Raw genomic sequence first — 14,137 nt, 5'->3', positions numbered from 1 at the left:
TGTCGGATATGTCACTTACAAATACATTCTCCCATACTGTAGAATGTCTTTTTGTTCTGCTGATGGTGTCCTTTGCTGTACAGAAGCTTTTTAGTTTGATGTAGTCCCATTTGTTCATTTTTGCTTTTGTTTCCCTTACCCGAGGAGATACATTCAGGAAGTAGTTCATGTTTATATTCAGGAGATTTTTGCCTATGTTGTCTTCTAAGAGTTTTATGGTTTCATGACTTACATTCAGGTCTTTGATCCATTTTGAGTTTACTTTTGTGTGTGGGGTTAGACAATGATCCAGTTTCATTCTCTTACACGTAGCTGTCCAGTTTTGTCAACACCAGCTGTTGAAGAGGCTGTCATTCCCCATTATACATCCATGGCTCCTTTATCGTATATTAATTGACCATGTATGTGTGGGTTTTTATCTGAGCTCTCTATTCTGTTCCATTGACCTGAGTCTGTTCTTGTGACAGTACCAAATTGTTTTTGATTACTGTGCCAGCCTCAGTTTTCATACTTAGCCAACTCAACTGACAGTAAGTTTGCATTTTAACCTAAAACCAACACAAATACATAGTTGTGCACAGCTGAAACATAAGTTTCATGGTGTGGTTCTGTGTAGGGTTTTTCATAATAGCTATTAATATTTAAATGTGCATATGCTTTGACAGAGCAACACCAGTAGAACAATGTACCATGGCATTTATTGCGACAGTTTGCAGTGGTTTACACACATATGATGAAACATACCAAGGTAGATTCACAGGTACTGATATAGAAAGATGTACATGCTATATTATAAAGAGAAAAAGTAGAACAATATAAATAATCTGATCTTGACTTGTTAAAATCATTATATATGAAGGAAGGTAAGTAAACACAGAAAAAGGGCTGAGGGTATACATAAACTATAAAAGGTGGCTACATCTCAAATTACAGGGGACTTGTTTTCCAACTTTTTTTTTTACCATATTTGTATTTTTCACAATTTATGTATCACCTTTTCAATCAGGAGAAAATTAATAAAGTTATAAGAAAATGACCAAAAATAACTTCAGGTGTTTCTTATGGGTGCTAGTACAGGTGAGTATATATTACTAGAAATTCTGTTGTTTTGGTTACCAATGTAGCAAATTATATCAAATTTGACTCAACTGGGATTTTGAATTTTAGCTTCATGGAATCATCTTAACATTATGAAGGGGAGAATTTAAACAAACTAATGACATTCATTGGTGCCACCTTCTCCTTCACTTCCAAGAGACTTAAACCTGGGAAGCAGGTAGGCAAATGTCAAAGGGTCAAAGAACCAATCACTGGGACTGGAGAAAGGCATTCAAAGGCTTTTTCCCCTGGGGAAAGTTTCCTAGCTACTGCAGGCATGACTCTACGGAGGTGGAAAGTTTTTCGGAAGGGAAGCTAGGAAAGTAGCAGGGTTTCATCTAACTGTTAGTTGACTGCTTTTGCAATATACTGTAGGAAATCTGGAGACTCATATTTGGTTTCCTTGCTTGGATGAAACAAGACTGTCAAAATTTTAGACAAAACAACATGGGCTACTACATTGCTCTCTCCCTCACTCCATCTCTCTTCACCACTTTATCTTTAACTTTCGATTTTTCTGCTAGGATTCGGCTGCATAACATTTCAGACTTGTCTGGTATCTGAGAGTTTTCCCTGTAGTGTTTAGATAAAAAATGTACCTCCTTTTTTCGAGGTTATACTTTTCTCCTTAAAAATATTTGGGGGTGGGTATTATAATCCTTAGATTCTTGATATGAGGTAAGAGAACAGCAAATCTTTTCTGGGGATGGTTTTAAAATTAATTTCTAAAAAGGTAATTTTTAGTGCTGACAGGACCAGAGTCTGCTTATCCCACTCTCCCCCTAAATAATAAACCCTGCTTTCACGCACCAAATCGTCCTCACCATATAAAATGAGTAAGTAGGAAGAAATCTGTATCTTTCTTCCTGTGGAACAGACTGCTTTGGCAATGAGCCCAGTCATTCAGTTCTCCATGAGCTGTTATTTAAATCCAACTCATTATGACTGATTTTAGGCAGGAAGCCAAAAATGAAAAGATTGACTACATATATTTTGTCTTTCCATCCTGTGCCTTCTTTCTATCTCCAATTTTAACACAAGTGCTAACTTCGAGGTCAGGGTTAAATATATAGACACCTCAACACAAGCACTCCATTAATCCAGAATCAAATATTCCAAATGATATTGTGGCTTCAAATGAGATGAGATACCATATTCTGAAGTAGACAGTGGTTAGGTTTAACTCTAAAATGCCCATGATAATTAAAATTTTCTTTGCTGTAGCTTAAATTCCAACTTCTCTAGGCTACAGACATCCTCAAAAGATACCATGTTCATCTTTTGCCCCCAGCACCTGGCACACAGGGTCTTAGAGTAGGTGACCAGCAGAATGCCTTCTGAATTGGAACTTTAGGTCTATAGGTCCATAGTTCCTCTATTTTTTTTTTTTTTTTTGCAATCTGATCACTTCTCAAGGCCCTTTTATGTTTGCTTGTAGTTCTTTTAACATTTTACTTATGTTTAATGCAACTGGATTTTTATATGCATGTGGTAATGTGACTTTGCTCCAATCTGAAATGCCAATTTTAACACATAATAAATTCCCATTGATTTTGAATTCTTTGTTTATTCCACTCTTCTGTTGGCTTATTCTGGTGCTAGTATCATACTGTTTAAATGATGGCAGCTTTTGAGTATATTTTTATGTCTGGTAGGACAAATTCCCCCACCACCCAACCCAATTATTCTTTAAAGGTATTGATTTTACATAAATTCTTATTCCAAATAAATTTAACTTTTAACTAAGTTTAAATAAACATACAAAAAAAAGCAAAACTGACTGGAATGATGATTGGAATTTTGGCAAAAGTAAATATATATATATAGTTTTTGGAGGACTGATCTTCTACAATATCATGTCTTCCAATCCGGGAACATAGTATGGCTTAATGTATTCTGCTTTTATTTTATATTCAATAGCAAAGTTTTGTAATTTTTCTTCATATTGATCATGTATTTGTTAAATTACTTCTAGTTATTTTATAGTGTTTTATAATAAGTAGGAACAATTTCTTCCATCATATTGTCTAACATAATTTAGGAAAACTAGCTTTTTTTAACACTTACTTTTTATTCAGTCATTCACTGAACTCTTTTATTAGATATTTATTCATCCAATCAATCAACATTTGTTGAGTACCTATTACACGTGAGGCATTTTTCTGTGTACAGAGGATATGGTAGGGCACAACACAAATGAGTATTAGAGAATACACTTTTCTGTAAACCTCCCACTGCCTGTTAAGAGCTTAAAGAATGAAGCTTTTTCTTTTTTTTTTTTTTCCACATAATGTGAAGTTCAGAGTAGGCAGTTCAGGGCTGTTCAATGACTCCACATGCCAAGAGGGATGCAGAAGCTTCCTACCTTGTTGTTCAGCAGCGGCTTTTGAGGGCTTGGCACTGACCTCCAGCACCACCAGCATCCCATCTGCATTCCAAGCAGGAACAAGGGCAAAGGCAAAGGATAAGAAAAGCATGATGGCTGAGCCTGATCTCCCTACCCTTTCTAGCCTCCCCAGAATCTCCATCATGACTTCTGCCTACACTTACTGACCAGAACTATGTCACATGGCCACATCCAAGTCTCTTAGTCACATTATTTCTCCTCTCAAATCAGAACTATAAGTAAGGAAGAAGAGGGGAATTCTGAATAGATACCGAAGCAGGCCCTGTCATAATAAGACAAACTTCCTACCCTTACAGAGATGTTCAAATAATTTGTAGCTGAGTATCTGGGATTTTCAACAACTCAGTCCTTGGATCTTTTCTCTACTCTATCTCTACTCATTCCACTGGTGATATACAGGAAATTCTGTTTGGCTCTACCATTCCCTTTCAACTACATTCAGAATCCCACCACTTCTCACCATTTCATCCACTAACATTGTGATCTAAGCCATCATTATTTTTATGCCTGCATTATTGCAACAGCCTCTTAAAGCCATTATCCACATAAATAATCCTTCCTGAATTCTTAGTTCCTTGACTCCCTCTTTTGTGTTGATTTTTATCCCCACCTCGGTTATTTATTCCCAAGCTCATTCCTTACCCTTCGTAATTACCCAAAACTGCAACCCCCAAAACGATAATTTCAAAGTTAAGCATCCCACTGTTGACAACCACTCTTTCCCACCCATGGTGTCCTCTATTATTCCCATTCTAGACCCCTCCAACTCTATCGGGACCTATAATCCACTAATCCTATACTTTTTCAGTGCCCTCGCTCTCCCTTTATAGTCTTAACCCTTATACTTTCTTTTGGGCTTAAATTCTAGACTCAATCATTTCTTTGTCCACATGCCCTCAACTTCCTTGCCCTTCTTTCTATTGTACTCACTTGATTCTATCAAACTCCCAAACCTGATTAGATCCACCTCCATCTGTACCCACATAGCTGCTATGGCTGAATAAAAATATATAACCACACTGACTGATCCTACATTCAAATAACCACTAACCTGGAAGTGGAGCACTAACACTGCCTGGAAATTATACTTTATTTCCCTGGACTCTTCATTCTCTCTTCCTTTTCTTACCTTTTTCTTTCTTCTCAAATCTCCAGGTCCCTTTATTATCTGATCTTCAGTCTCAGATGATGACCTTCCTTTTCATTTCAGTGAGAAAAACAGAAGCAACCCAAAGAGAATTTTCATGAGTTCCCATCACCATACCCTATCTTCATACCTATATCTGGGCCCAAATATTCAATCTTCTCTTTTGTTAATATGAGTGAACTTTTTGTATTCCTATTAGAGCAATTACTTGTGCACTAGATTCCATCTGATCTCATCCACTCAAGGATATTATTCTGCTAATTCACCTCTGTCTTCTGTATCAAATTTTCCTGGATTATTTCCACATTATATTACTTTTTCTGTCTTAAAAAAAATACAGAAACTCTCCCTGGACACCGTTTTCCCCTTTCAGCCACTGTGCTATTTCTTTTCTTCCTTTACAGGTAAGCTCCCTGAAAAAATTGCCTATATTTGCTATTTCCAATCTAACTCCTCCCACTCTCTAACTGCTCCATTCCAATAAGGCTTGCACCCCACATTTATCAGAGGCAACTTTTGCTAAGGTTCAACACAACATTTGTCCTAGTTAACTTCTGGTCATCTTTCACATCTCAGTCAAACCCCATTGAAACATTTTCTGATTTTTCTGACCTAGTGGTCAATCCATCTATTATATGCTGTTACCATTAGATCTCTGATCACGGTTGTAGTTTTCTATTTTTATATGATTCTTTGATTATTGATTCTTTTTCCCTCAATAAATTCTAAGCTTCATAAAGGAAGGGATGATGTCTATTTCTCTATCATAATTTTATGGCCAATGCCTAGCACAATGCCTGGCACACAGAAGGCTGCCAATAAATTCTGGAAGAATGAATGCTTTATCATCCTCCTCATTTTAAACTTGAGAAAAAGGAAGCCCAGGGAAGTAAAAATAGCAGCTCAAAGGCACATTGTGGATTGTTGGCAGAACAGGGACTAGATTAGTTAAACATACTGACCACCAGCACCATCTACATACTGGGGTTACAAGACAAATGATATTTGCCCTTCTTCTCCTAGTCTAGGCCTCACAGAGCCTCCACCACATTTTGGCTGGATAGGACAGACCATACAATCTAGTGCAGTATCAAATCCTCCTTGTGTCCACAAAAGCTTGGCTATCAGGCTAATAGAGCTGCTTCACATTCTGTCGGCTGCTCTGGTTTCTGTCTTCAAAATGCCCAGGGAGAAGGCCTCTGACCAAAAAGCATCTGTTTGACTATGTATGGAGATGGATGTTAACTAGATTTCTTGTGGTGATTATTTTTCCAAACATATAAATACTGAATCATATGTTATATACCTGAAACTAATATAATGTTATATGCTGATTATACCTCAGTTAATGAAATGACATCGCAGGCTTCAGAATAAGGCCTTAGGCTCGTATTACTCATCACTGATCCACAGATTATGAACCAGGAAAGACACTAGGAGTGTGTAGGAAGAGCAACTTAACATTAAGATCCACTGTCAGGTGAAGACCAAAGAAAGAGAGAAAAACTATGTCAGAAATGAAATCGTCAGGTAAACAGGACTTAAATGTTTTAAGGAATTTACTGCATTAAAAAGATCTCCATATACCAGTTGGCAGGCTGAATATTTTGAGGATAATAAACCACTACACAGACTGTCAAGAAACACTGACTTACCACTTGTAAGGGACTGTTACTATCAAGGTGATTATATGATTTAGTATCCAAAATGGAGCACTTTGGAATAAAAAGAGGCAGAGGCACTATTAAAAATTACACTAGGACAGTGAGTGGTTACCAGACTGTCCCAGGCAAACAAGCAGGATTGTTTGCCTCCACTCATTACACATGGAGAAAATCAGGTATTCATTCAGTCATGTAAGTGATTCCAGTAGGCAAATTAACCACAGCAGCCAGAATGGACAAGATACCAGTCCAGTGTGGGCTGTATTTAAATAATTTTGACCCTGAATGGTCATGCTAATACTTAGCATCACCTGCTGAATAGAGTTGAAAGTCACCTGCTTTATCTACTTGTTTTTTTGCCCCTTTACACCTGATCTATAGTCAATCTTTAGGAAGTCCATTTCTATTCCCATTTGAAGTTTAATCCTGATGCTTAAGAAAGAGTATACTCTCTTGTGAGAAATGAAGTCAAACAGAATGCCACTCTTCAAATTTCCAGGGGCTTCCTTTTCCCTGAAAGGCAGTTGGCTTACATAAAATTCGCATGAATACGTGCCACATCCTCTTTCATCAGGACTGACTTCTAGATCACTCACCGAATCAACATAGCAAAACCAAGGTCACTAGTTACACAGCTTTATTGTAGGGATCGATACATATATCCTTCTGAGAAACATTTAAGCTATTCAATTAGTAGTTACAAACACATCAGAATTGATTTTATTGGTGTATTTCTGGTTTGTTTTGCAAGGAAAGATCATGAATTAGGTCCAAAGGCCTGATTTTAAAATTTATAAAAAGGGAGGATTAAACACTGCCATCACTACTGTGTCAAGACACACTGTATAAGTCAAATCAAGAAGACATTTCCATACAAGTCCAGCAAGGCTAACTGGCAAGCAGAATTGAAACAATCTATTATACAAAATTCAAAAGGACTCAAATAGGAATTACAAAAAAATAAAATAAAATTTTGGTCAGAAAAATCATTACTACATAAAGCTGCATAAGGATGCCTGTTGGTTGTTTTCTTTAAAGGAAAAGAAATCAAACTATTAGTTTTCTATTTATTCAGAAGGAAAAATAAGAAAAGTGTTTGGAAAAGACTTCCGATATTAAGTCAATTTCTTCTCACCTGCTATCTAGAATTCACAAACATCTGGCTTATTCTTACCAATCTGTAGAAAGGAGGAAATAAAATCGCGTTTGGCATTCAGTGGGGCACTTACAACACCCGAATGAGATCCAGAGTAATCCTAGATCGGGGGATGTCGATGTTGAGTACTTGGACTTCTACTCTTTCTCCAGGACCCAGTCCAAGGCTCCTCCTCTTCTTGGTTTTAGAAAGTTTTGCTTCTGTTACATTTCGTATGGGAATCAGCCCTGATCTTCCCACTCCTATATCCACAAAAATTCCAAACAGAGTGGCATTCTCAACTTTGCCTGTAAGAACTGTCCCAACCTGCAGGTCTTCCAAGCAGACTATGCTTCTCTTAAAATCAGGTTTATCAAAATCTACAAGCAAAGAGGAAAAAAGACAATTAGTGTGAATAATAGGTACTGTACTTCTTAAACACACAAATTAGTGCATAAGTATTTATTAAGTATTGGTCATCTACCCAGATACTTGGGGGGGAGCACAAAAGGAGCTGAAGACAGGCCTGCATTTAGAGAAAATGCATCCTAGTTGGAGAAACGGCATTCACAAAGTAGAAACAGTTCAAAAAAATTTACTCACTATCTTCTTAAGATCTATCTTGCTAACAATGTCAATATTAGCACTACAACATAAGCCCTCAGAAGAGAAGAGAGTCTTATTTTCTTCTTTGAGATGATGAATAAATATCTTTGCTCAATTAATATATAAGGTTAAATAACTAACACTAAGAAAGTAAGACCCACGGAGACAGAAGATGATCTTCTGTCTAAAAAAACAGAATTTTATCCCCAGTGTCTGGATTCTCAAACTGTTTAAAGGTGGTGGAAAATACAGCAACATTTGATCAAATATGGATGAAATCCAAATGTTCTCATCTCTCACTTCCCCAAATGTTCTCATCTCTCACTTCCCCTCAGGAATCAATTTCTATGCATTTTGAATATATTTATCCAATCAAAACATGGATTCTTGATTCCCTATGGCTCAGAAACCCAGATCAGCTAGTATGTAATCTTCCTTCCCCCCTTTCAATTCACTCACTAGCTTCTAGGGTTATCTCCTGGCCAGGCACTCTGCTGGGTGATACAGATACAAAGATGAACGTGCAGAGATTTCTGTTTTCAAGCTCCTTACAGCCAGCCCTCTTTTCCCATTTGCCCCAGTGTACATTTCTCTGTGCATTAACACTATTCCCCCAAAAGTGGGCATAAAGCATGCCAAGGAGTCAATATGGCTTTAGTTAAAACAAAAACAACAACAAAAATTTTATGAGGGAGAAGGTTAGAACAGTTTAAATGGAGCTTTTGGATTAACTGTGGATTCCATTTTTCCATGCTCTTCGTGGCCCCCTTTCCTCGGATTATTGAATGTTGATTCTAATAACAAAGAACACATTCTATGCTTGGATCTCTTTTTACTAAGACTTCATTTTCCCCTCCACCCATTCCATTTCCTTTTCCTCTACAGCTGTTGGCTTTATCCTGATTAGTTGTTAAAGCTATCCTTTACATTTGTACTAACAACTGGTCACCTCTTCATTCCCCTCCCCCAGTCCAACCATACTGAAATTAAGATGTTTAAAAAATTCAACTTTTTCTTTAAAACAAAACTAAAACCCTCTTTAAGTCTCAAATCTTATTTTCCTCATAAAAAAGGAATATGCTAAAACTGGAATTGATTCTGTAGAGTTTCACCTGATGATGAAGCAGTGAATTCCAAAAGCCAGAAACCTAGGGTAATATTACACTGGGCAAGGACTGTTATCAAAGCAAAGTGAAACTAAGTCGTTGATCAGGGTCAGAGGATGGATGGTTTTGGAGGCTCCATAGCCATTGTTTTAATGCTTGAAAACTCTTCCCCCACCTCCCCACTTTTTTCTTGCAGAAGTCCAGTTGCTACAGATTCCCGATCAGCTGCTTAGTTTAATTTTGCATGGAAAATCAGTAGGGAACTATTTAACATGTTCCTGAAGTCAGCCTGGGCCACTGAGAAATCAGAAAATCCACCCTGTACCAGGAAAACATTAACACTTTGATTGCCAAGACTACACATATTCAGTCTTCCATCACCAGGGTGCTTCTGATGAACCCAATTATAGAAACTAGCAACAAGAGTGTTAATAAAATAAAGTTGATTATGTCACTGAGAAAACAGGAGACATGAGTATGAGGAAAGAATGAGGTATCAAGAAAGGAACTACTCAATGAGAAAGTGGAAAAAAGAGATGTAATACAAATACTATCACATTGAAACATCCAAAATACTATCTGCCTCTTCAAAAGTATGACTGCCTTCCCCTTTGGGGATGGTTTGTATTAAAACAAAAGTTCTCAGACATCCTGAAAATTGTGACTTACATTAGGGCAAAGGTCAGTTCCAAAGTCTGTTCAAGAGACTTATTTGAAATACCACTTGTTACACTGATCACACTGATAAACACTGCAGTAACTGGTAAGCTCAGTCCATAGCCCAGGTTCATCTCTGTTTCTGATCAACTAGGGGCATTACCAGGTGAGGCCCTCCACTTAGCTGTTAGTTGTTTAATTGAGCTATATATAATCTGCATGTTGATCTTTGTACTGAGTCTACAGTGTAACTGGAATAACGAAAGCCACACCAAGACATAAAAACAAAGATGGACAATAAAATTCAGTACAGGATACCTGCAGTAACAGCATATATACCAACCTTCTAATGCTGTGGTCCTAGGCATACTACCCTCAAATCTCACCCTGTGTAAGAACCACTGCTCTACTTATTATTCCTGCTAAATAACACCCATGGAATTCTCATACAAGGATACCAGGCCTCCAAATGGAGATATGTCTACTGACACATTCACTCTGGATTGATCACCTGGAGGCTTTGACTCCTGCAGTTTTGGCTTAGGTCTTACTGTATGTTTCATTTTATTTTTCTTTTTAAAAAACTTTAATTTTAAAGTTACAGAAAAGCTGAGGGAATAGTACAGTGAGCTTGCTGGGTATGTTTTTAAATTCCCTTAGACCTTTTCAAAGAAGCAGGTCTAACCACCTCAACAGAGCCTATCCCAGAATGAAAAGAGCCAAGTCCTGCGCATGGTATCATTAAACTGGTTATGAGACAAGCGCGGATTCATTTAAGTCTCAGGGATTCCTGTTCGAATTTCCTGGGGAAGTAGGTCATTCGATACCTTAATTCTTTCTCACCGGGTCACTGCTCTCAACAACTATGGCTGTTATACTTCCCTCACCATCTACCTGTGCTGAAAGCTGAGAGCACTTTTAATTAGAAGGAAAATCAACAGAGAGATACTATCTTATTTGTTCAATGCATTCATTGACAAGAGAATCCAGGAACTCGGAAGGCTATAATTTGGGAAGAAGATTCACTTTTTAGTCTGTGAACTGAATACTTTACCTTGGACTTTAGACTTTTAAGTGATAAAAACAGCTTACAAAAGGATTATGAAAAATGTATACCTCTGTGCACATAGCTGCAAATGTATGATGTATTTAGTCTTGTGTAATTGAAAATAAGCATGGGATGAGGAGTCTGGGAAGGGCCTTCTAGCTTTGGGTGGGTACACTAACTGCAGTGACTGTGAGGAAGATCACCACACTCTCTCAACAGGAGAATATCCATTTTGCCTATGGCATAGGATTGTTGTCAGGGCCACAGCAGGTAATGTGAGCTGTGTAAATGAAAGGGGCTGTCATTCAAGTTCAATTGTTTACCTGTTCGGAAGTCAAAGCTTTCAGGTTGGTTGAGACCATCTATGATGACCTGTAAAGTGTGCACTGTTGTTTGCAATCCTTCTGCAATTTTCTCTATCCCTTCCTTTTCAAGGAATGAGTTTATTTTTTGTTCCATTTCGGGCTTTCCAATCTCACACAGTGTCTCTTCAATGAATGATAAAAATCTGCAGGGGAGAAAAAAAAGCCCAACACTTATCAATATTACTTATTATTACTTATCTTTACACAGGCCACCCTAAAACACATTCATTTCAGATCCAGATATAAGTTAATCTTTGTTGAAAATCTAGTATTTGCTCCATGCTCTAACAGATGATCTCTCTTGGAAAAGAAGAGAGGGGATGGATTTAGGTTCTTGGGCTATTTGCCAATGGAGCACCTTCTCAGGATCAGCATCAGAAACATTTTACAATGTAATGTTCATTAGAATTTGATGTTATGTATTTTTTCTAAACAGTACCTATATTTACCTCGTTTCCTAACATTTCTGTTAGGAAAACTTATTTGAACTTAAATCAGCTAATAGGAAAAAAATGAACTCATGATACCAAAATCCCACAAAATATCCAACAAGCATTGCCAGCTTTTGGCAGATGAGTTACTCTATTCATGATATTCTATTCCTATTATTGCCTTTTCACTTTTGTGTACCCATGATAGGGTTATACCTATGCAAGCAAGCATACTATCAGCTTAATAATTTTCAAATTTCATCAATAGTCAAACCCCACATGAACTAAATTATATGAAGTATTTTAAGTATTCAGAGTCAACAGAAAAAATATGGCAGGGAATATTAAACAGAAAAAAGGAACTTTTTTCCAAAATGGAAGTGATACAAGCAAGATCTCAATGATATAATATTAAGAGGAATATTGTTTTGATATGCTTTATACATTATATAGGCACAATATTTACAAAATAAAAATATCTGCCTTCCTCAATTTCTCTTTGCTATGTTTACCATATCCCTTGCCTCTCAATTATTACTCAGCTTTGTTGTTCAATATTAAGTTAAGAAAAAAACAGTTAAAGGGTTAAGGCTCTTCCCTTTAATTTCACCTGAATATTGGACTGTAGCTTACTTTCTTGATATTCCCTGGCTGAGTATTTTTCTACATCATTAAGTTCCATTTCCTATGATTAATGGCACTTTAAAAATGTCAACACAGTAATCAGACAGATAGTGATACTAATGCCCTCAAATCCTTTCCTCTGAGGATGTCTCTGGAATACAAGCAGGGAAAAAGGAAACCGTTGGAGGCTTGTCTACAATCAGAACTGGGATGTATCCCATTTGGTGAGTTGTGGTGTAATCATAAAAGGCCTTATTGTGGCGCTGTTGCGTTTAGCCATAAAAGGCCTATTTGGTGACAGTCTGATAAATAATCTGGTTATTTGGTGGAGAAGTCTCTCTCATCTCTCATTTAACTAGGGCATCTCTTTGGATTCAAATGTGTAATCCTCCTACATTCTCAGAGCCATATTTTTGGCCAAAATCAGTTTCTCCAAAAGCCAACTCATTCTTTTGATAAAGTATTTTGGTTACTGAGCTAATTGAAAGACCAAGGAACTGGTGCTTGGTCTCCCTTTTTGGAAAGTTTTCCATCTGAAATGGTGGCTAGTGAGATAACACACTCTAAGTCTGTGTCTCTGGCTTCTCCAGCCCACCGGGGAGGCAGCCTGTATCTGTTTGTGCTGATGGATGGGCAGTAGCACATAAGGGCCCTGGTGACAGGGAACAGCTGCTGAAGCTCTGACTGACAGGGCAGATGACACATGACAACCTCTGCCCGCAGCCAACTTCCTTGCACAACCTTCTCAATAATACATGCCCTGCTGAGCAGGCTTCCCTGGTATTTACCCTCTTGGCTTGACTGGTCGGCAACTGGCTAATTAGCAGAACATCTTTCAAATCCCCAAGATTCTGGCTTACAATCAACTGTTAAAATGCCAAAAAAGTATATTCATAGGATGTAAATGTATAACCTTGAATAGCAGTTTATAATGAATAAAAGTAACTAAATGGTAGAAAATTTCCAAAGCACTGTACAAGTCTTGGCCTCAGTAACAAAAATACTGGCTCAGGAGGCCACTTGGAGTCATAAGGTTGTTTGTGTGTGTGTGTACTAACTGCTACCAAAGTCACTTCCATATAAAGAATTCTGTTTATAGTGTTTACAGATGTAAGAAAATTGGTCTGTTTAACATGGGCACATATTTCATATATCATTTTCATTCTCACACACATAAGCCTGAGGGCACTGGTAACTGAAATCAATAAGAAAGCACCAAATTGTGCTCCTAGCTAATGCCTTATATTGATCAATCCTATTTTTAAATGATTATAGAACAAAGTCAAATGCTCTTTTATTTTGAAAACTTTCTAAAAGTTACAACAGGGTTGCAGAAAAAGGAAAAAGGCAAACAGGAGGAGTGAGTGACCTTAAATAAACTGGGAATAGCATTCAGATTGACCTTTCCCATATTGGGCTTCAAATTATTCAACTGTAAATGACAAGAAACAATGTTTTACTCTCAGATGCCACTCAATAAACATGTACTCTTTCCATAGCCTAAGAAAAATTTGTTGTATACATTCTGAATTTTCACTCTAAAGTTGAGTGTGGTAATACCAATACAAAGTTTCATTTTAGAATTAAGGATGAGAACTAATACTTCTATATAAGCTACTTTCTTCCTCAAAAGTACCATATAAAAATACATTGTACTTTATGGACATAGTGAATAGGTACTGATATATATGTGAACAGGTAATGGTAAGTATGTGCCAGGTATTATGTTAGTACTTGACAGATGTTTTCATTTAATCTTGACAATAATCTTAAAAGGTGGGTATTATAGCATACTGAAAAGGAAAACTGGGGTTTAGGAAGGTTAAATAATTTGCCCAAGGCTAAACAG

At 37.2% G+C, this 14,137-nt stretch overlaps 1 protein-coding gene across 2 annotated transcripts in view; it reads right to left on the bottom strand.

Annotated features, from left to right (window-relative positions):
* Positions 1–6,936: 6,936 nt before the first annotated feature.
* The window catches only part of SRBD1 (S1 RNA binding domain 1), a 202,996-nt gene continuing 195,795 nt past the window's right edge, over positions 6,937–14,137 (bottom strand). For both annotated transcript variants that reach the window (XM_073213612.1, XM_073213619.1), the window contains exons 20-21: positions 11,192–11,376; positions 6,937–7,831 (exon numbers count right to left, since the gene is read on the bottom strand). In XM_073213612.1, coding sequence (XP_073069713.1) covers positions 7,542–7,831; positions 11,192–11,376 — 475 coding nt within the window. In that variant the 3' untranslated portion in view covers positions 6,937–7,541. The remainder of the gene's footprint in view (positions 7,832–11,191; positions 11,377–14,137) is intronic.

This window comes from Manis javanica, chromosome 1, assembly GCF_040802235.1.
Source record: "Manis javanica isolate MJ-LG chromosome 1, MJ_LKY, whole genome shotgun sequence".
In the NCBI taxonomy this organism is placed as follows: domain Eukaryota; kingdom Metazoa; phylum Chordata; class Mammalia; order Pholidota; family Manidae; genus Manis; species Manis javanica.
Note: the sequence above shows the minus strand (reverse complement) of the source record. Positions and strands in the feature narration are given on the sequence as shown.